Source organism: Lacerta agilis, chromosome 3, assembly GCF_009819535.1.
Source record: "Lacerta agilis isolate rLacAgi1 chromosome 3, rLacAgi1.pri, whole genome shotgun sequence".
Classification (NCBI taxonomy): Eukaryota; Metazoa; Chordata; class Lepidosauria; order Squamata; family Lacertidae; genus Lacerta; species Lacerta agilis.
The window spans coordinates 11,343,085-11,369,970 of record NC_046314.1 but is presented as its reverse complement, the minus strand read 5'-3'; the positions used below and the strand labels follow the sequence as shown (position 1 = coordinate 11,369,970).

The 26,886-nt window shown below is 46.2% G+C and overlaps 1 protein-coding gene across 1 annotated transcript in view; it reads right to left on the bottom strand.

Moving 5' to 3' along the window:
• The window catches only part of PLCB1 (phospholipase C beta 1), a 454,706-nt gene extending 428,231 nt beyond the window's left edge, over positions 1 to 26,475 (bottom strand). Inside the window, 1 exon segment of the mRNA XM_033142844.1 lies at positions 26,067 to 26,475. Coding sequence (XP_032998735.1) covers positions 26,067 to 26,165 — 99 coding nt within the window. The 5' untranslated portion in view covers positions 26,166 to 26,475.
• Between the last annotated feature and the right edge of the window lie 411 nt (positions 26,476 to 26,886).

Sequence of the window (26,886 nt, the reverse complement as noted above, 5' to 3'; positions counted from 1 at the left end):
CACACTTTCTGAGGGGCAGCAAGCAGCACTGAGGTGCTAAAGGACAGAGCTGTGTGTGCCGGGTAGACTGCTCTGTACCCCTAACCTAACCCTAAGTAATCCTGCTACAGCTGGACAGGATCTTGATGTCCCACTGCTAGTGTTCAAGTGGCAGATTTAACTGCCAATCAGGTTTGTATGGACTGAAACGGGGTGGGACATATTGTCCTTCATCTCAGGCAGCCCAGTGTCTTGGGCCACAGTCCTGGGTCACTACCTCCTTTTTCAGGGGGGCAGCAGGACTCAGTCAGGGGACCAAGGGCTGCTGTTTTGGTGTGATGGTTGGGGTTTATTATTATTAATTACGGAGGGGGAGGTAGGAACAAGAGGTATGCCGAAAAAAGGGGGTTTCCCCCAGCTCTCTCACACTAATGACTGGGTAATTTGCATGAACGTGTTTGCCTAAGTATCTATTTTCAAGCCTCCGGTTTCTAAGAAGCCGCAGCCTGAACCATTTATATTGCAAAAGACAGAGGATGGAGGCAGATGGCAATTGGGTTTGCCAGGTCCCGCAGAGTGCTGTTTGTACATGGTCTGCTTCATGTAAGCACTCCAAGTACAACCTGACAAGCTAAGCAACGGGGGAATTGGCATGCATGACATGCGCAGTTTCCCAGTGCCTCTCACTCTGCGGTTTTGGACAACTGGCTCCTCCCAAGCACTGCTGGCGTCTGTTTCCCCCCCCCCCCAAGCAGAACATGTTGCAACAAATGCAAGGACTTTCCTCGAGGCTTAAAAGTTACCTGCATCCCCCTCCTCCACATGCAAAACACTTTTCACGTGCACATTGACTAATCCGGGTTGGAGAGGTGGAGCATGAATCACCCCTAATGTTACAGCTAAATTATTAAATTATTTCCAAGTTGTCCTAAATTTCTTCTTCTGCTCTCAGCTTTGTTAGATAAAACACACACGTTTCACCTTTTGCAAACATTTCTTTTATGGTGTGAAACAGCAGGAAAGTGCTTCAACTAATGTACCCCAGTATACCGTACTTCCTCTGGCCATCTTCTTCTGCTTCCTGCTGCTGCTGCTCTGAGAGGGGCCTCCTCCCCAGTCTCAGGTGTCAACATTCCCTCCTGTGGTTGCTTAGCAACAGTGACTTACTGCCCTTAGCAATGGTGCGGCCTACTGAGCCCCAAAGCAGTAGTATTGTTATTATTCTTCAATTTGATTTATACACCGCTCTTTATTTCGTTCTGTGAGCCGCCCTGAGACCTCTGGGTCTAGGGAGGTATAAAAATTCAATAAATAATAATAATAATATCGAAAGATCTCAGGGGCAGTGCCTGACGTTAGAAACATATTTTACAAAGCATAATTGTAAAATCATAAAGCAAAGCCTAGTATAATAATAATAATAATAATAATAATAATAATAATAATAATATCATTATAACAGCCCCACCTCACACACACCTTTAACAGGCCATAGATTATTTTAATGGCTGAAAGCCTAGGTAAAGAGGAATGTTTTTGCCTGGCCCCTAAAGACATGTCAGGATGGCTCTCAAGTGACAAATCACTACAGCGCCAAGCAAGCCTCTCTGGGGAGAGCATTTTTTTTAAAAAAAAAAGTTTTAACTTTAAAAATGCATTTCACCAATTTCACAAATGGGGAGCCACCACAGAAAAGGCTATGCCCATATTTTGTGCTCTAGCATTCTTCAGGAATACCTGATTTAACTTTTCTTTTTCTTTTTTCTTTTAAAACGAAGGGTCTGGGAGCTCTGCTGGCATTAGCCCCCTCATATTCCTACGCCTTCTACCCAAATGTTAGTATCCATTATCTTGAGAAACCTGGGTTCCTAAACCCAAGTTTGCTTGATTAAAACCAGTGCTGGGGGTTTTTCTAGAAAAAGAGGTGCCGGAATTCACCGTGAGCACCTCCCTTGCTCACTTATAACGGCAATGACGCCCACCTGAGAGGAGCCGGAACTGAGTTCTGGCAAGTTCCGCCGAAAACAAGCCCTGATTAAAACACACACAGGTGTGGCTGTTCAGAGGCGGCTTGGTGGATGAGGGATTGGTCCCACATCTCCCCATCGTCCCCTGAAAATGCTCTGTTTTCCCCTCAGCGTGGCTTACTCATTTCAGAGCCCTATTTTTTTGGGTGGGGTGGGGGAAGCATTTTAATATGGCCTCATTTGTTGGAGACAGCAGGTGGGGAAGAGTTGGACAAACCCTCTGTTCTCCGCTGCAAATGTCCTCAACCTCACAGTTCTATTACAAAGGAATTACGAAGCTGAGAAGCTTGATGTCCTGCCCTCAGTATGACCAGAATACATGGGGCACGGAGAGCCACCCTCTGAGCACACTTGACTTCTAGGCCAATTCGTTTACTACTGTTGTAAGAAAAAAATCTGCCCTTATTCCCTTATGGGGTACACAAGAGCCCTTATAAAGTCCTTTGCAGGTTCTCCATTGGTAGGAGCAAAAAACAGAAATAATTAGAAGCGAAGCAGCTAGTAAGCTTGATCTTTATTGTTCTGTTGCAACACGGTCCCTTCCTCACACACAGGTGAGCAGGGAAGAAGAACCCCAAACGAAGGGCTGCCTGTCCTTAAAAAGACATTTCAAAAAATCCCCCCTTAGAGTCCGCCCCACCCCCAGAAACCTCACACATACATCACAGAAGAGCTGCAGCCCCAAGCCCATCCCCCAGATACATCACACAAAAAGGCGTTATCTGATTGCCTTTTTCTCAGTAGCCTGGCCCTTCCTTTGAGATGGTAATCTTCTTTAATTCCTGGGACAATTAAATCCCTCACCCCTCCTTCCTTGCAGAGACCCATTTGGTAAACATTTGGTCAGTTTTGAGAGTCAAAATAGTGTCAAACCTGTCTTCCTGTGCTGCTTCAAACACGTGGCCTTGTTTGCTTGGAACACTTACGAACATTTATTACATTATATATATATATATATATATATATATATATATATATATATATATATGACCTTAATTTCTTACAACACTACTTATAAGCTATGGGGCAGAAATTGCATGGGGCAAAGCACGGAGAACTTCCTGGAAGTCATGATATTTCAAAACACGTTCATTCATTTACTCAGCTGTTCTGCATAACCAACCTAAAATACTTTCCTCCACCCCAACACTTTTTCCTTACCTACTCTAGGATGAAAACAATTCCAGAATAGGTAAAGGTAAAGGACCCCTGCACAGTTAAGTCCAGTCAAAGGCGACTATGGGGTGCAGTGCTCATCTTGCTTTCAGGCCAAGGGAGCCGGCGTTTGTCCGCAGACAGCTTCCGGGTCATGTGGCCAGCATGACTAAGCCACTTCTGGCGAAACCAGAGCATTACACGGAAACGCCATTTACCTTCCCGCCGGAGCAGTACCTATTTATCTACTTGCACTTTTGACGTGCTTTCGAACTGCTAGGTTGGCAGGAGCTGGGACCGAGCAACGGGAGCTCATCCCGTCGTGGGGATTCAAAACGCCGACCTTCCGATTTGCAAGCCTAAGAGGCTGAGTGATTTAGACTACAGCACCACCTGCGTTCCCATACATACAGAACACAAGTTAGCAGAATGCAAGTTTGGCTTTAAGCAAGATCATCAAGGCTCTTGATGGAACTTGATTAAGGAGGAGAGGGAAACCAACCCTATGACTCTACCCTCAGAGCAGCGAGTTTTCGCTATCCAATAGGTGTGAGGGAGTGGGGAGACATTATCACAAGTAGCAATCCCGTTATTAAGTATTTGCGCAAATTCCACTTACAGAACTAATTGAATTGGCCTCCTGGGTGAGCACTGGGAGTTGTAACTTGTCCACAGGGATGTTCCCATGCGCTAATCAATGGAACAAGGTGTTAACACAACAACAATACGTTACCATAATGTGGTGCTTCGGCGTCCCAGGAGGTCGACTATTAACGGGAAGTTTTAACTTTAAAAATGTGTTTGGCCAACTGCAGTTGAAGAAGGTATTGTGTGAGAGGCTACAAAGCATGAATTTTCCACCGTGAACACCCTGGTCTGCTTAATATATGAGGAAAAAATGCCCGGTTCTCACTAAAAGTGGCATAGTTCTATGTGAACTGCATCACTTCACAGCGTAGGCGGGGCGGCATGTTAGAAATGCCCCTTGTGGAAAAGAAACTCTCCTCTCCTTTAAGATCTAGCACATGAGGAAGAAAGGCCCTGGCATTCTCCCCTGATGTGCTAGTTTGGCTGAGGGGAGCTTCTTTTGCATGGAGAAGCATTCCATCATGTCAGACTCACTCCCACTTGCCGTCTAAAGCAGTACCACCCAGACACTTCCTCTGGGGAATCTTGGCCACAGCGCTGCTTGTTGGAAACTGGCAGACAGTTTACCCTATTAATTCTAGTATACTAGTATATTAGGATAGTTCTAAGCTATGGTTTTCCCAGTAGTAATGTACGGAAGTGAGAGCTGGACCATCAAGAAGGCTGATCGCCGAAGAATTGATGCTTTTGAATTATGGTGCTGGAGGAGACTCTTGAGAGTCCCATGGACTGCAAGAAGATCAAACCTATCCATTCTTAAAGAAATCAGCCCTGAGTGCTCACTAGAAGGACAGATCCTGAAGTTGAGGCTCCAGTACTTTGGCCACCTCATGAGAAGAGAAGACTCCCTAGAAAAGACCCTGATGTTGGGAAAGATGGAGGGCACAAGGAGAAGGGGACGACAGTGGATGAGATGGTTGGACAGTGTTCTCGAAGCTACTAACATGAGCTTGGCCAAACTGCGAGAGGCAGTGAAGGATAGGCGTGCCTGGCGTGCTCTGGTCCATGGGGTCACGAAGAGTCGGACACGACTGAACAACAACAAGCATGCACGGTTATATACATGCAATCACACTTTTATAATGCAAGTGCTACATGAAGATGGAAATGTGAGAATTCCAACCCTTAAGCGACAGGAAGTTACCTTCCGGAATCATCTACAGTGGTACCTTGGTTCTCAAACTTAATCCATTCTGGTCATCCGTTCCAAAACCAAACCATTCCAAAACCAAGGCGTGCTTTCCCATAGAAAGTAATGCAAAATGGATTAATCTGTTCCAGACTTTTAAAAACAACCCCTAAAACAGCAATTTAACATGAATTTTACTATCTAACGAGACCATTGATCCATAAAATGAAAGCAATAAACAATGTACTGCAGTCACACAATCAATCAATCAATCAATCAATCAGTAGCTGAACTGGGTTCCACATAGTCACAAAAAAGCCACAAATAGAAAAGGTCAAAATAAATAGCAAAAACAGACAGAGCTCAGCATAACACTCAAAACAGAAGTGTGGCACTCAAAACAGAAGTGTAACACTCAAATCATCAGTGTAACTCTCAAAACAGAAGTGTGGCACTCAAATCGGAAGCGTAACACTCAAAACGGAGCACGTTTGGCTTCCGAAAGATGTTCGCAAACCAGAACACTTACTTCCAGGTTTGCAGCATTTGGGTTCCAAGTTGTTCGAGTTCCAAGGCGTTTGAGAACCAAGGTACCACTGGATTCAACTTTTCAAATCAACTCAACAGCTTCAGCCTAAATACCTTTTGGCTGAAGCTATGCTGTTCATGGGACCCAGGTGGCGCTGTGGGTTAAACCACAGAGGCTAGGGCTTGCCGAACAGAAGGTTGGCGGTTCAAATCCCTGCGACGGGGTGAGCTCCCGTTGCTTGGTCCCAGCTCCTGCCCACCTAGCAGCTCGAAAGCACGTCAAAGTGCAAGTAGATAAATAGGGACCGCTCTGGCGGGAAGGTAAATGGCGTTTCCGTGCGCTGCTCCGGTTCGCCAAAAAGTGGCTTAGTTATGCTGGCCACATGACCCGGAAGCTGTCTGCAGACAAACGCCGGCTCCCTTGGCCTATAGAGCGAGATGAGCGCCGCAACCCCAGAGTCGGACACGACTGAACCTAATGGTCAGGGGTCCCTTTACCTTTACCTTTATGCTGTTCATCCTCAGGTACTCGAGGATCCCAATGACCCAGTCACCTCTAAAACGGAACTAATATCTAATCCTTCTCCCTTTAACTTACATCTGCACTGTTGGATTCATTGTTGGCGCAGTAGATATTGTTGCTACAGTATTAAATTTTGCACTCTCTATTAAAGTGCACTAAGGAACTGACGGGACTTATTACTGAAGGCATTTAGGGGGATATCGCAATCTTATTTCAACCACAGTAAAATTTCTCAGCTCTTCGTTTCTTATATTTTAAACAGTTTATTGGAAGGGGGTGGTGAAGAGGCAAGTACTTCCTGGCACAAATCCACCTCATCGATCTTCGTTCCTGAGTTTACAGCCACTATAATTTGTACTATCTTAATGCATCTACCAAAGCGTTGCAAAACACACACATATTTAGAGGCAAGTCGCCGCAGCCTTCAGTGTTCCTCCTCCAATTCCAAAAAAAACATTTCCAGGAATGCTAAAGACCACAAGCATACGATCTCTGTTTGACTTCTGCTGCTTTTAGCTCTATTTTGTGATTTACCAATTATTATTATTATTTTATTATTATTTTAGAATGCTGTGAGCCATCTTGTGAACCCTTTTGGTTATGGGGCATGGCCAAATATACAGCAAGTAAATAAATTTAAAGCGGGTGCAACGCAATCATAGGTGGGAGAGCGTGGTCAGCTTCTCACTTCCTAGGAAACATGCACAAAGTCACATTGGAATTTTTGTATTGGCCACAAATCCCATTTATTTCACTTTTGTTCCATCTTTTGTCCAAGAAGCTTGAGGTGGCATACATGGTTCTTCCCTATTTTATCCCCACAACACCCAGTGCGGTGTAGTGGTTAAGAGCGGTAGTCTCATAATCTGGTGAATCGGGTTCGCGTCCCGCTCCTCCACATGCAGCTGCTGGGTGACCTTGGGCTAGTCATACTTTTCTCTGGAGTCTCTCAGCCCCACTCACCTCACAGAGTGTTTGTTGTGGGGGAGGAAGGCAAAGGAGAATGTGAGCCGCTTTGAGACTCCTTCGGGTAGTGAAAAGCGAGATATCAAATCCAAACTCTTCTTCTTCTTCTTCTTCCCTGTGAGGTAGGTTAAGCTGAGAGACAGTAACTGACTCAAGATCACCCAGCGACGCTGGATCAGGTCCAGCATCCTGTTCTCACAATAGTCAACCAGATGCCTATGGGAAGCATGCAAGGAGGACCTGAGCTTCATGACTAAATGGGGATCTGAACCTTTTTCTTCTTCCAGATCCAAGTCCAACATTTTAACTCCAACATCAGAAGATGACTTCTTTCCAGATGCCAACCTTTCCTCGTTAGCAAGGTGATGGTGTGGTTTCAAGCACACCTCTTATGGCTGCATTTAGATAAGAGTTCAGCTCTCATTTCACCAGCTACAGTTTCATAAAAGTCCATTACGAAGCACACCAAGACAGACGCTTCTCAAATTCCTGCTGCCACCTAACCAAAAATTACAACTGACCCTTGAAATACATACGTCTGGAGATTACAGAGCACTGAGCAAGCAGCAATTCAAAACCTGTGTGCCCAAAGTACAGTGAAAAGAGGCGGCAAGAAGAGTCAACGTCTCTATTCCCTAAAGCCCCGAGTCCCAAAGTACAGGGGTGCTTAACTCCACACAGATGATTTACATATTTGCATAAAGCACCTGCAAGGTCGAATTTTAAGTGATATGCCTTCTTGACAGATATAATCCAAACACACTCAAACCCATCCAACACCACCTGGGGCAAGCATTTGACCTACAAATTCTCATCTCCCTCGCTGATGCCTGACTATCTTGGTGCATATCTTTTACTAACGCTGCGTTTTATCCCTCATTGGGCAGTTTCCACTTGAGAAGCCAATGCCACTTAACAAGTCCAAATTGTAATAAGATGGTTGTTTAAAAGAACTCCCAATGGGACTTCAAATATCCTTAAAAGTCACCTAGTGCACTTCCCAAAGAACTTTGGTCTGTTCTCAAGAGCAGCAGGCTAACCAATTACGTAAGACTCTGGACACAAACACACCTGCTGGAGCTGGGCAATGCACTGGTAAATTGTCTGAAACTGGTATAGCATTCAGATCGCGATACCAGTTTCAGACATTTTGAGCTGGCAATATATCGCGGTGGCTGCAGATCCGCGATGTTTTCCCAGCTCAGATTTCCTGCAAACAGCAAAGGCACAGGCAGGCAGGCAAAGTCTGAGAAGCCTCTACATACTGAGTTACATTGCCCAGCCCCAGAGGCATAGCATGGGGGTGCCAGGGGTGCCATGGCCCCGGGTGCAATTTTGAAAGGAGGAGCAAACAGACGGCCCCACAGCAGGCTCCTTCATCGAATCCTGGTTCCGTGCTGCGACTTAGGTGCGGTGCTTGTGCCTAGCACAGTTCTGCTCCCAGGTCAGGCCTGACCCAGGGGAGGAGAGCAGGCGAGTGGGAGGCAGCACTGCCACCCACCCTCCTCGGCCACAGCATACCTCGTGCCCAGTAGCGTGGAGCATCTGACCCAGCAGCAGAGAGCATCCCACTTTGACCACGGTGAGGCACGCCCAGCCGCAGCAAGTTCCGCCTCCACTGCCAAGTCAGGTCTGACCCGGCGACGGAGATCAGGAGAAGAGTGGGCAGCAGCTTCCCTGCCCCTCTCCTACCCTGGACTGTGGCGTCCAGGAGGGCACCCTCTGTGCCCCAGCCATGGGCAGCACGGGGACATGCTCCAATTCTGCCCAGCCCAACTGAGCTGGAAAGCTATCGGGGCTTGCTCAGTAGGGCTGGATGATGTATCTTGGCTGCTGCTTCTTCCCCTAAGGTGCGGAGGAAGAAGCAACTGAGTTGCATTCTGGAAAACGTTATAGATCAGAATATTGTGGTATTTAGCTGCTGATATATCACGATGTTGAAAGCCAGCCCTAACACCTGCCCATTGTTGTGAGGACTTTTGTCACTTGTTGGGCCTGTGCTGCCATTTTCAGTAATACAGGAGAAATAGAAGTAGCTACAGGATAAGACAAAGGGACCCAGGTGGCGCTGCGGGTTAAACCACAGAGCCTAGGGCTTGCCGATCAGAAGGTCGGCGGTTCGAATCCCTGTGACGGGGTGAGCTCCCGTTGCTCGGTCCCAGCTCCTGCCTACCTAGCAGTTCGAAAGCACGTCAAAGTACAAGTAGATAAATAGGTAGCGCTCCAGCGGGAAGCTAAACGGCGTTTCCGTGCGCTGCTCTGGTTCGCCAGAAGCGGCTTTGTCATGCTGGCCACATGACCCGGAAGCTGTCTGCGGACAAACACCAGCTGTCATGGCCTATAGAGCGAGATGAGCGCCGCAACCCCAGAGTCGGACATGACTGGACCTAATGGTCAGGGGCCCCTTTACCTTTACAGGATAATACATGGGTCCACCTAAGCAGATACACCAGCAAAGAGTAGCCCCCACTTTAAGCTACAAACTTGCTGGGCCCTCTCCCCTTGTTATGGCTTCCCTGATCTAATAGAAATATATAGAAATACTTTGTTGTCACTGTACCACATGTTTACAGTGAGATTAAACGAGCCCCCTCCCCCCCCACAAGCTCTGAGTCCTTGTTACACTCTATGTGCTGCCGTACGACCACCAACCCCGAACGTCAGCTGCAATGTTGCTGTCTTCCATTCATCAGTCTCACGGCCCACGGGTAGAAGCTGTTCTTTAACCTGTTGGTGCGGCTTATCATGTTTCTATATCTCCTGCCCGAGGGCAGGAGATTGAAAAGGTGCTGGCCAGGGTGTGAGTCATCCCCGAGAATGTTCCTCACTCTTCTGAGGCAACGGTCTCCTGCGATGACGTCTAGCAGACTCAGGGGACAGTGCCACAACTGCACGGTACTTTTTGTAAAAAATCTACTTCCCTACTGGAAAATCTCCCATTGGAACTCAAGTTCAAGGGCACCGCCCAGAACCACATGCTAGCTTCTACCAGATGACTGTTAATGAGAGAGGCATGTACTAGGAAAACAGCCCATCCATGGCCATATTGACAAATGACACCAGCTCAGCTCAAAACCAAGTCTTTTTTTAACGTTAAGAATCAGTGGCCTCATCTGTATAGCCTCACTTAACGCACAACCCTTGAGATGTAAGGTTTAGAAAGCTAACAGAGGGCATCCTCAACATTGCATTGATGCGATTAGGGAAGAGAGGGAAGGAAAGCAAAGTGAGAAACTCTTTTTAATATATAAAGCAGTTGTTTATTGAATTTATATCCCAGAGGAGCCCAAAGATACACAATGAAATAGTGCAATATGCTTTGAATCCTTGGTGGAGATATAAAATGGATGAGTCTTCTAGAAGTATTTTGATGCTGGAAAAATATTAAATTGTCAGAAATTCTCAACCTCAATTAACAAACCTTTTGTATTTGAAGAGTAGACTGAATTGTAAGAAGCTGCGTACACACAGATGTGTGTGAATATGATACATATTCATAGAGTATGATACACTATGTACTACTATGAACATTATTAGCAATCCTATTCATATGTTCTAGTTACAGGTAGGTAGCCGTGTTGGTCTGCCATAGTCGGGGGGAAAAAATCCTTCCAGTAGCACCTTAGAGACCAACTAAGTTTGTTCTTGGTATGAGCTTTCGTGTGCATGCACACTTCTTCAGATATCTGAAGATATCTGCACATGAAAGCCTATTCATATGCTTATTGTTATTTTTTAAAAAACACACATGAATAGGGAAACTATAATAGAAATTGTGAAAGGGGTATCAAGGCACTCAGTTTCCATTCTGTCCAACCTGAGCAAATGTAGGAAATGCTCAAGCTGAACAGGATGAGGAAACAAATGTATAGTTAGTTTGCACTGTGTGAAATACGGGTACAGCTTCCATGTTGAAAACGTTGAAATCAGCTGTCAGGACTTGTAAGCTCCACAACTAAATGTGCTTGGGGAGTGGGGGGTAGTTCATTAACAACACCCCCTGATATTTTCCATTTGCAAGCCTGGAACACTGAGGCAGAGGTGTAGGAATGTCAGGTGTGGAAAATTTCTTGTCAACCCCCCCATTGATTCCCCCCCCCTGCAAAAAATGGTTTTACATTATTTCATATTTTCTTACAAAGGAATAATAACAAGTAATAATAATAATAAAACTTTTATTTATATCCCACCCTCCCCGGCCGAAGTCGGGCTCAGGGTGGCTAACATCAGATACATAACATTGGTATAAAATCAAACAATAATTAAATTACCTCCTAAAAACATCTCAGAATCAAAATGAAGTCTAATTAGATGGCTTTCCACAGGGTTAGGGTTGGGAACAGTAAGTGCTCCACTGATCTGAAATTTCAGCCTTCACGACATAGGAAAACAGCCAAGTAAACAGCTATTTTGGTGGAGGAGGGTCAAGATATTAACTGATATGCATGAAATTTCATATATAGCTATATAATCCCTAGTATAGTAAGATAAGACCTTTGGAGCTGGCATTTTTTTTAAAAAAAAAAGTTTTTTATGAACCGCCCAGTAGGGCAGTAATTGTTCCTTGATAATTTGTCACCCCCATCCATTATGGAAACTGGGGCGTTCCGCCCCCTACGCCCCCCCTTGCTACGCCCCTGCACTGAGGACATTCAATTCCCTCTCTACTCCAGGTGAGTAAAGCTTTTGTCTGTCCAAATCGTTATGTAAAACCACAGCTTTTTAAAAGCTGTATAGGGAAGGAATTTTCCTCAAATCAAATTATCCATTGGCCTACATTTAATCTGCTGATTTGCTTACTACCAGTGGTTCAGCTCACTTGCTTATGTCACCAGGAGTCATTCGCTCTGACCTTCTGCATTGCTTGTGGCATGTCTGACCTGGTTTCCAGGAGTGGCTCTGTGGTCGCTCTATCACCCTGCATCAATCTGCAAGATAGCTAGTGAGCTGCACCAATTTATTTTTATTTATTTTTATTTGCCCTGTCCAAATCAACTTTACTCTTCCTCATTAAGAAAAGAACTCTCAAGGAAGCTTGTCCTATTGACCACCAGGATTTTGCAATGATCTGCTGCTGCTGCTGCTGCTGCTGGCAGGCAGCTGCCCTTTGGGGGGAAAAAATGACTAAAACAAATGCTCACCGGGTATGTATTAAACAAACAAAACCAAATAAGCCTGCAGCAAAATGTTGCAGCACAGGCTGCTCCTGTTCAGAGTTCTGACCAGTCATACCCTCTCTTCTAGAATCTCCCACTCCATTTCCAATCCACTGGTTAAAATAATAAAAACACTCAGCATTCTGTGGTTTTTGAGCGTGCTCAGTCTGAAGTGGGGAACAGACTGGGGGGCAACGGTCCCTCATTAGAGTTTCTCTCCTAACAATTTTTTTTATATATTTCTGGGGTTTCTCAGAGTCTGCCAACGGAACCATCAATACACACGTTTAGGCTGCATCAAGATTCAGACTTGGAGAACGAGTTTGCTGTTCTCATACAGCAGGCATAGGCAAACTCGGCCCTCCAGATGTTTTGGGACTACAACTTCCATCTGTGGGATGTAAAACGCAGGAGCAGGCAAACACAACATTGCTAGAGTGGACATAGAAAGGGAACTCTAGGCCAGCCAGTCAGAACCTGCTGTTTCCCCTGGGCTGGGATGACCTCCTCTGTCATGGGTGTGGTCTCACCTGGGCAGGTTAACACAAAACCACAGGGACCACACTCCATCTCTCTCTCTTTTGGACGCCATTCTCAAAGTATAATATAAAGCAACAACATCGCTATGAGGGTATCTTAGCTTCCAGGAGCCAAACAAAGGAGCTGTTTTCTCCTTATGGAACAGTCTCCTGAGTAAATGTTGCTTTTACTAAGTTTAAGCCTGCCTCTGGGATCCAATTGTGATTTCTCGTGAGTAAACGTTTTATGCTTTTATAGAAGACTGTGTATTGTCTTATTTTGAGAGGGATTAATGGGGGAAATACCAGGACATTTATTACAGGGGTTTTAACAAACCTAAGCAAGCTATCTGCTGCGTGTTTGTTTAAAAAGGGAATGAGAACTCTGCTAATTTCTGGGACTTGTAAACACAAGTTGGAATAGGATATCTTAAACAATATATCCTCTCCTGAATCCCAAAACCTTCCCACACCATCATCCCTAGCTAACAGGACCAGTGGTCAGGGATGATGGGAGTTGTAGTCCCAAAACATCTGGAGGGCCGAGTTTGCCTATGCCTGTCGTTAACAGGAAGTCTGCTGGTAAAAGAGATGATGAAAAACTACCACAGATCTAATATAGTTTACATTGCAACTGAAAACAAGCCCCCCTTTCTTCCCTTGAAATGCACTGCATTGCCGAGCTTATTGTAGGTGTTTTGAGTAGAGGCAGGTTTATTTAAGGCTGTCAGGCATTTGAGGAGTATAGAAACCCTTTTCTGTCGCACGAGCATCTTTTAAAAGGAGATGAAAGCATTTAGTCTTTCCCTTAACCCCAATTTAACAGGGTGACTCCCTACTGTAGTAGCTCCGTAGCAACTGAAATGCACTTCACACCTGGCAAGAGGCACTTTTATCCATTCTTACTTCACTTTTTCAAGCTTTAAGCTCTGGCTCTGAGCACAGATTCTGAGGCGGGCACTGGCATCAATACTATTGGCCCTTCTGCTAGTTTTCTGACCAGCACAAAGTCACAGTCGCTTGCAAAGAACACCGTGCTTGATCAGTTCATGCAACATTTCAGTTTGTGTCAATCAAAATTTTAAAGAAGCAAAGGCTACTTTAAATTACAATAAAATAGCAGGATGGGCCCATTTTATATAGTTGGGGTGAGGGATCAGAATGTGCTCAACTGGCCCAAACCAGGAATCCTCGGTGTTAAAGTTTAAAACATTCCACTCTTGCCTCTGCCTCAAACTTCTGCAAAAGCCTCTTCTGAACTACTAGGAGCAAACCTTCTGTTACAGTTCTGGGCACCACAGTTCAAGAAGGATACTGACAAGCTGGAACGTGTCCAGAAGAGGGCAACCAAAATGGTCAAAGGCCTGGAAACGATGCCTTATGAGGAACGGCTTAGGGAGCTGGGTATGTTTAGCCTGGAGAAGAGAAGGTTAAGGGGTGATATGATAGCCATGTTCAAATATATCAAAGGATGTCATATAGAGGAGGGAGAAAGGTTGTTTTCTGCTGCTCCAGAGAAGCGGACACGGGGCAATGGATTCAAACTACAAGAAAGAAGATTCCACCTAAACATTAGGGAGAACTTCCTGACAGTGAGAGCTGTTCGGCAGTGGAATTTGCTACCAAGGAGTGTGGTGGAGTCTCCTTCTTTGGAGGTCTTTAAGCAGAGGCTTGACAGCCATCTGTCAGGAATGCTTTGATGCTGTTTCCTGCTTGGCAGGAGGTTGGACCAGATGGCCCTTGTGGTCTCTTCCAACTCTATGATTCTATGATTCTATGATTCTATGTTCAACTTCCCAATTAACTTTGACTTCTTCACCGGACCTGTGTCTCCAACCAAAGAACAACGCATGGAACAGCCCAACAGTAACCTCTTTCTATCCAACGTTTTGTTCTGTTTGTTTTTTACCTTCTGCCCAGAATACTCTTTAAGAAGGGCACTTAAGAAAAAGATGTATCTGGGATGAAAGACACTTAGTCCTACAAGATCTGCAATACATGCTATTTTCACAGCACCAATGGTAGCATTTACTTCTCGATTTTACCTCCATGGAAACCTCACTAGACACCAGTGTTAGAAACAAGATATACAGTATGAGCTAGGCGCCAAATGGCTCCTTAAACCAAGGTTACAGTTTAAGGAAATGGAATGTCTAGTTGCCATTTGGGGGCAAGTCTTATTTTTCAAACGATCGACTGATTGTGATTGATTATCAGTTAATTGGGTTCTACCATGAGTAAGAGTACGTGTTGCGATCGGGACCTGGCAAGACACATCTCTTCCTGTGGGGGTGGGGCCGATAGCCGGCCTTAGCAGCTATAGGGCAGAGAGGTGTTGCTGGGCAAAGCTAGATGTAGCAATTTGTGATGGACAGCTTAGCGTCCTATATATTCCTCTGCACGCAGGGTGATCTTTCTCTTGGCTTCGAGCTTCTGATCACCCATCCCGCCCCCCCTCTTTTTCTTAGGCCTCTGCGCTTGACCTTGCAACTGCCTGTCATGGGGTCATCTGCTTTTGGGGCAGAGGCCCAGTAGGAATTTGTCCATCTGGCTGGTTGGCTGTTGCCATTTGGTTTTGCCTACTGCAGTAGCAACTTGTCACAACTTGTAAGGTTGGCGGTTAGGCATTGATTCCTGTGTGGATTGCTGGTATGGGCGGTTCCCATCCAGAATCATGATGATACTGGGAATTCCGTTAAAGGAATCCGGTGACTCTTATGCTTTGTCCGAGCCCCCGGTAGGGGTTAGGGCCGTGGCCGAGTCCCCGGGACCATGGGGAGAGGGAAGCGTAGTTTCCCCCCGCTCCTTAACTCTCCTCAGCGGCATTTTCCCAATCGCTGGTTCTAGGCCAGCCTCTGTCCCGGTAGGACAGTAGTCTGAACCAATGCCTACGCAACCACTCACCGAATTTGTATTTAAATTAAGTTGTGGCCTAAATTATTGCCAAAAACCCAAACAAAAGTATGTCTCCTGTGTCAATTCATTGGGGGGTGACTTGAGGTCCTCGATACGCAAAACATGTGGCTAGTTCAGATTACAAGCTTAAGCTAGGTTAAGAACTTTGAGAACTTAAGGAAGAAAAGTCACTTTATCCAGGGACAGCCCATGAATGGTAGTGTAACTGGGCCCTGCCAATAAGGGATCCTTGCAGGCCCATGGTGCGATCGGCCAGTTCCCTACCTCTGACCCCAGGGCAGTTTACAGGCAAAAGGTGCCAGGTTCAGTCCCCAGCATCTTCAGTGGAAGGCGTAGCAGGGCTGGAAATATCTCAGAGCAACACTGGCAGTGAGAGTAGAATTGGGCTGGATGTATCAACGCTCCAAAAAATCTGGAGGGACCATGGCTCAGCAGTCAGGCACATGCAGAGGGTCTCAGTTTCAGACCCTTGGCTTCTTGTGGCTGCAAGACGGAGCTGTTCCGCCAGGCCTTTGGTCTGACCCCTCTCCTTTTACAAGACCCTGCATATAAGTGGCCTCTCTAACTCTTCTCACCGGCTCATACAAATAGCTGAGCCTGGTGAGGACTTAAGGTTCCCAACCCCTATAGTTATAGTTATGATCTGTGGGTAGCCATCTGATCTTATTTTGATTTTAATACGATTTTAAGCTGTATTTCAGTCCATTGCTTGTTTTTATGTCTTAATGTATTATACCATAAGACATACTTTTTTCCTCCTAAAAATTAAGGGGAAATATCTGTGCGTCTTATGGAGCGAATGGTGGTCCCTGGAGCCGAATTGCCCAGGGGCCAAAAGAGGATCATGCTTTTTATTTTACAAAGAGAAAAAGGGGTGGAGAGAGATAAGAGTCCAGGCTCCCTTTCAGCCCCGCCCTCCTTTGTTGAATGTGCTGCAGAGGGAGGTTGTTTGTTTCCCCAGCGACATGTGACTGGCTGATTAGATTATCTGTCTGGAAACTGTAGAAATGGCTCCCTTTCCTTCAGAAGCTGCAGAAATGTGACTTAAACCCCATAGAAATGGGGCTTTTCCTCTTTGCTTTTTCCCCTTTGCAAAAGGAGCTTTGCTTTTCTCCCTTTGCAAAAAAGCTGCAAAACTTTTAGCTGATCCTAAAAAAAAAAAACCAGGGCTTTTCCCTTTGCAAAAAAGCTACAAAACTTTTAGCTGATCCTAAAAAAAAAACTAAAAAAAACCAACCCAAAAAACTAGGGCTTTTCCCTTTGCAAAAAAAGCTGCAAAACCTTTAGCTGATCCACAAAAAAACAACAGGGCTTTTAGAGGAGGAAAACCAGGGAAAATTTTTTTTTTCTTGTTTCCTCCTCTAAAAACGAGGTGCGCCCTATGGTCCGGTGCGCCCTATGGCGCGAAAAATACAGTATATTTTAATGTTAGTCACCCTGAGCCCAGTTCTGGCCGGGGAGGGAGGGATATAAATAATTAAAAAAAATTTTTTATTATTACTACTACTATTCTCAAATGCAGAATTTTAGGGAGCAGATGCTGAGAAGGACCTTTGCACAAAACCTTAGCAAACTGCTGCTGCTGCTGCTGCTGCTGCTGCTAGCTAGAGTGGACAATACATTGGGTTAGAATCAGTGGTCCAGCTCAGCACATGGCAGCTGTATAGGTTCATAAGAAAAGCAAGGCATAGTCGAGATATTCAGATCCCTTGAAACTGAAAATTTAACACATGTTCTTTCTGCACAGCACGGCTATTCATGGCGGTATTTAATTCCCGAACAGGCAAGCTGCAACATCGCCTTTTCATGCCATTTTCAGGAAATCGGCAAGGAACATTTCTCATGTCACAGAATGGCTTTTCGTGTCGCCTTCTCTCCACCAGAACGGTGCTGTAACAATATGTGGGAGGCTGTGCCCTCTTGTTAACAGATGGAGCGAGCAGCTAGCTACAAGCGACCAGCTCCTATGCACTGCCACTTCAGCTCTTTTCCCTGGTGGGACACAACGCTTCCTCCAGCTCCACACGGAGGCGGGAAAAGAGTGAAAGCAACTCAAGCTGTGGAGGGAAAGCACAGGAGCATCTTTAAGTAAAGGTAAAGGTAAAGGGACCCCTGACCGTTAGGTCCAGTCGCGGACGACTCTGGGGTTGCGGCGTTCATCTCGCATTACTGGCCGAGGGAGCCAGCATACAGCTTCCGGGTCATGTGGCCAGCATAACTAATCTGCTTCTGGTGTACTAGAGCAGCGCACAGAAATGCCATTTACCTTCCCGCCAGAGGGGTACCTATTTATCTACTTGCACTTTGACGTGCTTTCGAACGGCTAGGCTGGCAGGAGCAGGGACCGAGCAACGGGAGCTCACCCCGTCGCGGGGATTCGAACCACCGACCTTCTGATCGGCAAGCCCTAGGCTCTGTGGTTTAACCCACAGCGCCACCCGCGTCGCATCCCATCTTTAATTAGGGGAGGCTAAACCCAATCAGGGCATGACTTTGCAGCAGAAGTCAAGGGCCTCACTCTGCAGAATGAGCAGGAGGTCCCCCAAACACAGCTGTTTTCGTATGTCGTGAAGGCTGAAATTTCAGTTCAGAGAACACTTACTGTTCCTAACCCTAACCCTATGGAAAGCCGTCTAATTAGACTTTAATTTGATTTTGAGGTGTTTCTAGGAGGTAATTTAATTATTGTTTGATTTTATACCAATGTTATGTATCTGATGTTAGCCACCCTGAGCCCGACTTCGGCCGGGGAGGGTGGGATATAAATAAAAGGTTTATTATTATTATTACTTGTTTTTATTCCTTTGTAAGAAAATATGAAATAACTTAAAAACCATTTTTGCAGGGGGGGAAAATCAATGGGGGGGTTGACAAGAAATTTTCCCTGCCGGGTACCACCTGAACTTCCCATGCCTGGGGGTGGGGTGTGTGCCCCCAGGTACCAATTTACCTTGCTATGCCCCTGAGGAGAGTACCAAGGTATGGAAAGCCGGTGAGCTCTGTGACCAGCGTCAGCTCTCTAAAATCTCAGGTAGAGGATTTGTCCAGACCTGCTGTTTGCGAAGCCTTTTGAACTGAGCCTTGGACCTTTGGCATACAAGGGGGGCTGCACTGAAATTGCAGGGTAGGAACAAGATAAGATTACAAAAACCGCACATGCTACAACTGAGCTATGGCTTTCCTACAGCCGACTAGGTGCAGAGGATTCTACAACAGGCACATTTGAAATTGATCGTGGGAGCCACTCACTCTCAGGATCTACCAAGAACAGCCAAGTGCAAAATCCTTTTCGCCCTCTGGATGGGATCGTGGCCCGAGAACGTATCGGCAAGGCTACAATACTACCCCGCTTACTCCAGTGAACTTTGTGGGAATTGTTTCTAAGTGAACAGTGTTACTAAACATGCATCAAATTGTGCTGCAAACACAGCTTATCACTCGGTAGGGCAATGAGGGCTCTCGGCGCATTAGCAGTGGCTTATTCGAGACCACAGCAATTAGTCAGTTTATATTTATCCAGCTGGGATTTGCGCTTAAGAATAAACTTTAAAGTACATGATAGCTCCCCCCCCCTTTTTTTATAAAAAAAGTTCTTGCTGCGTCCTGCAGTAACTAAAGCTTCCAAATACAGGTGGGTAGCCGTGTTGGTCTGCCACAGTCAAAACAAAATAGAAAATTCTTTCCAGTAGCACCTTAGAGACCAACTGAGTTTGTTCTTGGTATGAGCTTTCGTGTGCATGCACACTTCTTTCGTGCATGCACACGAAAGCTCATACCAAGAACAAACTCAGTTGGTCTCTAAGGTGCTACTGGAAAGAATTTTCTATTTTGTTTCGACCAAAGCTTCTAAAGACAGCCTCAGGGCATTTAGTTTTTCCCGATAGCAAAGGTTCTCCAAAGGTGCTATAAAGGGATTACATCCCAAAATGTTGTCTCATTTCAATTGTGCATCTTACCTGGGCGGCTCAGGAGTAGTTAAAGGTTACATTTTTGCTGTTGCTGCATGAGCTCACAACTTTCCCAGAACCTGCCCATTAATCAGATGGGATTATCCCTCACGCATTCCTATTCTGCTTTGGCAGAACTTAACGCTGCAGTAGCATGGCAAGGATACTTTCCATCCTGCTTTGCTGTACCTGCTTCTGCTGTTCATCAACTTGAAATCTGAAGGTTGGATCAACAGCCAGATGTAGAGGGGTAGGGAAAGAGGGGCAGGCATATACTGAGGGGTGGGGAGAGAGAGAGAGATTGGCATGAAGGATCCTATACAGTGTTTTATCTGCATTGGACTTTAATACAACTTTGGACTGAACAGACATTAGAATCCAGACAAGTCTGACATCTGGATTACAACAGATCCAGAGGGCCCGATTTCATATACCGGTAGCTCCCAAAAGATTTTCCAAATCACAGGATATGCACTCTTGAATGTTACGGACTCAGATACAGGTGAAACTCAAAAAATTAGAATATCATGGAAAAGCCTATTTATGTAAGCGATTGTTTTCATTAGCTACTGGAGTTTAATATATGAGATAGACTCATGACATGCAAAGCGAGATATGTCAAGCCTTTGCTTGTTATAATTGTGATGATTATGGCATACAGCTGATGAAAACCCCAAAGTTGAAATTGTTAAGTTGGGGTTCTCATCAGCTGTAAGCCATAATCATCACAATTATAACAAATAAAGGCTTGACATATCTCTCTTTGGATGTCATGAGTCTATCTCATATATTAGTTTCACCCTTTAAGTTGAATTACTGAAAGAAATGAAGCTTTCCACGATATTCTAATTTTTCGAGTTTCACCTGTATATAAGCCAGGCGCCAAATGGCTCCTTAAACCAAGGCTGCAGTCGCCAAAAGGGAATGTCTAGTTGCCGTTTTCTAAACCACTGAACCGCTTGGGCTTGCCGATCAGAAGGTCGGCGGTTCAAATCCCCATGACGGGGTGAGGTCCCGTTGCTCTGTCCCAGCTTCTGCCAACCTAGCAGTTCAAAAGCATGCCAGTGCAAGTAGATAAATAGGTACCGCTGCGGCGGGAAGGTAAACGGCATTTCTGTGCGCTCTGATTTCCGTCACGGTGTCCCGTTGTGCCAGAAGCAGTTAAGCCCTGCTGGCCACATGACCTGGAAAACTGTCTGCGGAGAAACGCCAGCTCCCTCAGCCTGAAAGCGAGGAGAGCGCCACAACCCCATAGTCACCTTTGACTGGACTTGAACGTCCAGGGGTCATTTACCTTTACCTTTAAGGCAGCTCTAAAGTCTTATTTTTCAAATGATGGACTGAATGTGATAGATGCTCAGTTAAACATCTGGCTAGTTCAGATGACAACCTAGAGCTAGGTTTAGAACTTTTGAGGACTCAAGAAAAGATACTGGACCAAGGGTCTGTCCACATATACATTGGCATATTCTGACCTATTTTTCTTAATGGTGACTGCTCCTGCTCAGGCTGCACAGAGAAAGCATTTTGGCTCCTGAAATTCATTCTGATTGTGCAGATAAAATATAGCAAGACAGAATTCTACAGGATGTGTTGCTGGTGTGTGAAAACAGTCAAGATCCAATGATCCCCAGGCATGCACCTCCAGGTGGTGGAGATGTCAGGTGCCAGGATGGCACTTGGACATCTTTACTTGGTCGCAAGTGGCCAATAGCCAGGTGCAAAGTGCACCTGGCACCTGGCTAATTTCAAACGCTGCACTCTTCGTGCACACCAATATGTTGTCTCTTTGTACTAAAGACCAGACTAGGAAAGCCAGAGAGATCTGCAATTGAATCTTCCGATTGATTCTATTTTATTTGGGTTGAAGTTGCAGAACAGTGGGTTTTAAACTCTGCATACAAACAACTCTATTAGGTGTTGCTATTTGAGCACTGGGGTGCCTGGCGTGCTGTGGTCCATGGGGTCACGAAGAGTTGGACACGACTGAACGACAACAACAAATTTGAGCACTTCCAAGAAATAATTGTTGTGGACATAGAAGAAGAAGAAGAGTTTGGATCTGATATCCCGCTTTATCACTACCCTAAGGAGTCTCAAAGTGGCTAAGAATCTCCTTTCCCTTCCTCCCCCACAACAAACACTCAGTGAGGTGAGTGGGGCTGAGAGACTTCAGAGAAAAGTGTGACTAGCCCAAGGTCACCCAGCAGCTGCATGTGGAGGAGCGGGGACGCGAACCCGGTTCACCAGATTGCGAGACTACCGCTCTTAACCACTACACCACACTGGCTCCCTTAGTGATGGCTCGTGCGTGCAAGTTTTGTGTCGTGTCACCTGCATCCCAATGCCACCTTGCAATATTTTCCCACTTGATCCAGATTCCCTGGAAAAGTTCAAATAAAAACTCAGAAACAGTAAATCCAGATTAAAAGGAGGGAGGGGGAAAATGGGATAACATTTTGATGAGAAAGACAACAAAGAACACCCCCCCCCATAAAAAAGCATCACAGAGTTCACAGCAACCTGCTGTGTGAAAGCACCCTCAGCCACAGAGGGCAAAAATAGGACAAGATTTGTTTCCACTGTTTCTACTTCCACAGTTCATAGTAGCTACGGGATGTTCAATGGGAGCGGGGGGGGGGGAGAGAGAAAGGAATTAAACTGTCCCCACCTGTCCCCCATGGCCTCTTTTGGAACAGAGATCAGGAGATCTGATCACAGAACTGTCACATCTAGTTGGCCTTAGGATTAGAACGAGAGAGACGCTGCATACACTAGTTGGTTTTATTTATTTGTGACCTTAGGGCTAACTGTGGGTCTAGTTCCCAGGACCAGTTCTATACAAAACTCTTTAACTTCCAGGGAGGTCAGAGTTTGTTCATTGCTGTTCGAAGCATAGCAACACTTCCAGGACTTGACATAAACACACAGCTTTTACACTGCTTGATGTCAATGCCAAGAGCATAGACAGAATGAGGGGAGGTAATTTCAGGCATGGCCTTTTAAACCCTCTTTTCAAAGAACACGTCGTCTGTGACCTGCCTGACATATCTGAAGCCAACACTGATGGAACAGCTGCCTGCAAACATTTTGAAAACTCGGCCACGGAAGATGCTGATCTAACTTTACCAGCAAGTGCTCCCACAGTTTGTCGCAGCTGCTATTAGTGACACTGATTACTTCGGACATCGTTGCACATATAGGAAGGGAGGTCAGTGACCACTGGTCTGTCTAGCTCAATATTGCCACACTGACTGGCAACAACTTCCCCAAGTTTTCAGATATTCCCAACCCTACCTGGCAGTGCCAGGGAATGAACAAGGCAGATGTTCTACCACTGAGCTGCAGCCCTTCTCCAACTCAGTTGGTATAACTAAGGGCACCTTCACTATTTGGGGTTGGACTAGATGACCCCCGGGATTCTTTCCAACTCTGCAATTGTTTTATTTAATAAGAGGTGCCTGCCTTGTAATAATGTTCTTTGTCTGGAGATTCCTCCCTTTGGTATCCAATGCATGAGCACTGGTTTTTCCTTAGTGAAGGAACTACATAAATGTCTTTGATCCTGACTTCTACCAAAACATGCCTTCAGTACACCATATTGCCAGTTTTTAACCAGCGCATTACATTTGCTCCTCTGACGCTATACACCAAAAAGCCAACATGTGTTCGAAAATGCTTGGCGCCTCATTTTGTCTCTGCTGCCTTCCAGATGTTTAGGACAACTCCCATCATCCTTGACCATGTTGGCTGGGGATGATGAGAGCTGGAATTCCAACAACATCAGGAGGGCACCAGGTTGGGGAAGGCTGCTGCAGACCAAAAGAGAAATTCTTGTGATTAAATCCATCAAGACCTGGCTGGGCAACTTAAAACCAACAATCTTATCCCCTTTAAAGCGACATTTCAATAGCAGCCAAGTTAATTGTACTGCAACCCAATTATACGCTAGATGGGCACTGACATGCATTCCTTGCTCTCTAGGAGGAAGACAGTTGCTCTTAAACATCTTCCTCATGAAAAGTTGTGTCTTCTGAACCCATAGAGTAGATTATAAATGCACTGTTTCACAGGTCACCAGCAATTCTGTTCAGAATCCGGATCTTGCAGCGTTTCTGATAAGTTGTTCTCAGCCAGTTGCATGTTTGGGCATCTAAGCATTTAATTTTTAAGGCTTATTGAAAAGCCAGATCTCCCTCAATTCAGTTTGCTACACTTAAATACCCGTTAGGGTCACAAACAAGCCCCGTATCCTCCCCTTTTGAAAGGGCTTATCAGTGCTAAAGCCCCAACGGAAACACTTTTTATCTTAAGCTGTTTAACCACTGCCTGTGCCTGACTGCTCCATTAGACTATATGCAGGCATCAAGACCAGAGATATGGAAATAAAGCACGATTGGAACCGCCACTCTTCGTTTAAAAAACCAAACAAACTTCAGCTTCACAGCATCTTTCCTTCTATATGAGAAAGAATATTTCTGCTATTCCTGCATCCAGCAAAACCCACTCCAACTAGTGTCCACTGTAACAGCAAATGAGAAACAAAACATAACCTGTTAACTTAAACAATACAACCTGTTAACATGACCTGTTAGCTTAAATTCAGGTAGAAGTGGAAAGAACTTCTCTTTTCCGGGTTTCATATTATTTTTTTTTTATGGCCAAGCACTCAGTGGTGAGAGCCCCCGCCTGCCGTGAAACAGTCTAGGTGCAGGTGGAATACCTGTGAGAACAAGACCACAGTGTACGCTTGATTGTTCCTATGCCTATCAAAACAAGGGTCGCGCCAGAAGGGGGGAAGAGGTGTGACTTTGTAAATAACTGCTTGTTACTTGAGCCAGTGGTGCTCTCACCACATGCGCCAGTTTGTACCCTCAACACTAACAAAGCCAGAAGGTAAGGCGCAAAAACACCATGCCCCATAACAAAACAACTTCACTTTATACCTAACCTTTACCTTAAAAGGCAAATTGTGGAACACATCCGTAATGAAGAAGCAAAAATAAGCTAGATTCTAAATACATAGGACTGTAGTGTCAAACCTATTACCACCTTCTCTCTATGCCTTCCATTTCCTCAGTTATCCCGTTTTTAGAGTGCAAGCTTCCTGGGCAACAGAGGTCTTCCTACTTTTGCCTATGGAAATCTGTAACACTCAATTTACCAGTGTCACTGTATCCACGCACAATAAGTAGTTATATGACAGCAAAAACTATGAGGACCTGAGAAACTGAGTGAAGACTAGCTTACGGAGAGGTTTCTGCAACTAAACAGGGGCACTAAAGAGTGCAAAAATCAATTTTTAAGGAAAATATCAAGCAACAAACTTTCTAAAAAGAAAAAAGAAATTCCAGTTCCAAGTTCCACTTAGAAACATGGCAGGGGGGTGGACCAGAAGACCCTCGGGATACCTTCCGATACTACAATTCTATTATTATTTTCCCTGCAAAAACTCTCTCACTCACTGTGTGTGTGTGTGTGTGTGTGTGCACGCGCACTAGGCTATGTACATACACACAAAAGCTGTGCCCGTTTCTTGTCAACACAAGCACCAAACTGCTTGTCTAAATCCACATCAATGCATTTGAGTTGCTTGTTGCCAAGGGTAACTCGTTGGGAGCCAATGCTCTTCCAATGTTCCGCCACAGAAAAATCAGACGGGCTCCACCTTCCTGCTTCTCTCCCAACTTTAAGGCTGGCAGCACCTCCGCTCGCCCATCCCACCCACTCGCAGGACCCTGCATTTGTCAGGGTGCTTCGCAACCCATGCGACAGCATTTTGGCTTCTTCATCTCCATGCCATCCCTCCATCCTTTCAGAAAAAAGAAATGGCATAATAACATAATCTCAACTCTGCTTCCACCACTCCGCTTTACAGAGATTTCTCCTTTTTCCCAGAAGCCCGTGCAATGGGAGAACTGCCAGATCCCCAGTCAAGCCCACTGTACAAATTCCATTCATGCCCACCTCCCCTGCCTGTCTCTCAAGAGTAAGTCTTTCCCAGCCCTATGCACCTTTGGCTGGACTGGATCACACCTGGAGTCGCCGGCATGCAAAGCACTGAATCGTAGAAACATAGATTTGTAGAGTTGGAAGGGACGGCGTGGGTCCTCTGTTCCAACCCGCTGGCATGCAATCAGCATGCACAACATGGGGCTCGAACCCACGACGCTGAGATCAAGCGTCTCCTGCTCTACCGACCGAGCTATCCCAGCATGTACTCTGCTCCGGAGCTAGGGCCACTTGGGAAACCTACGCGTGCCCAGAAGCAGCTGAAATTTGACCCGATCCCCGTTTCTGCGTCTCAGCAGAGCCCATCTCAGACACGTGTTTGTGTGTGACCCAGCCACCGAGCCAGATGGGCACCGCGCGCCCTCGGCGAGGCACCATCCCGCACATGTGGCGAGCCCACCCATCCACCCACCCCGCGGCCGATGCGTTCTGGCCATCGCGTAATTACGCGTAGCGTTTCCCCCTTGCATCCCGGCACCCTCCATCCATCAAGGTGAGCTGGCAGAGGGAGCAAGGAAGGTCGGGCAAAGGGCGGCCGAGGCGGCGCGCTCCGCAAACTTACATCGTCCCACTTGACGAAGACGGTGCCTTTCTTGAGGCTGTCCGAGACGCGGACCGGCTGCAGTTGGAGAGCGTGCACCCCTGGCTGTGCCCCGGCCATTGGCAACAGCACATCGAGGCTTCCCAGCGGAGGAAAATGGGAGAGAGAGGGCAGGCAGGCGGCGGAGGAGGAGGAGGAGGAGATGGCAGCCGGGAAAAGCCAGAGCCTGCCGGGATCGCTTGCCTTGCCGGTGGTGAGGAGAAGGAGAGCAGCAGCAGCAGCGCTGCAAAACGCTGCTCGCCAAAGGCAGGGCGAGCCGCACGCGCGCCTACAGCAACGAGCCACCCATTCCGCGGCACATCCTATATAGCGAGCGAGAGACGGAGAGAGGCGCGCGCGCGCGCATACACACACACTCCCCCCCCCACACACACACGGGCTCTTCCCGCTGCTCATGCAAATGCTGCTGCCGCCCTCTCCTTCCTTTCCCGGCTGACTCGTCCCCCAACTTTTCTCCGCGCTCAAGGAGCCTGCGGGAAAAGGAGGCAGGGGGGCAGCGCCATCTGCTGGCCCACGGCGCTGCCTCAGCTAAGGGCGAGCAACCTCTCCGCTCCGCTTTATTATTATTTATTGAATTTATAATATACCGCCCTATAGCCGGAGGTCTCAGGGCGGTTCACAGAATAAAATCAACATATAAAACTACAAAACAGATAATCAAAATAAAAACAACAACCCAAAAACCCCAAACCACATTTTAAAAGGGATGGCAGAAAGTGAGGAGGAATTAAAGAACCTTTTAATGAGGGTGAAAGAGGAGAGAGCAAAATATGGTCTGATG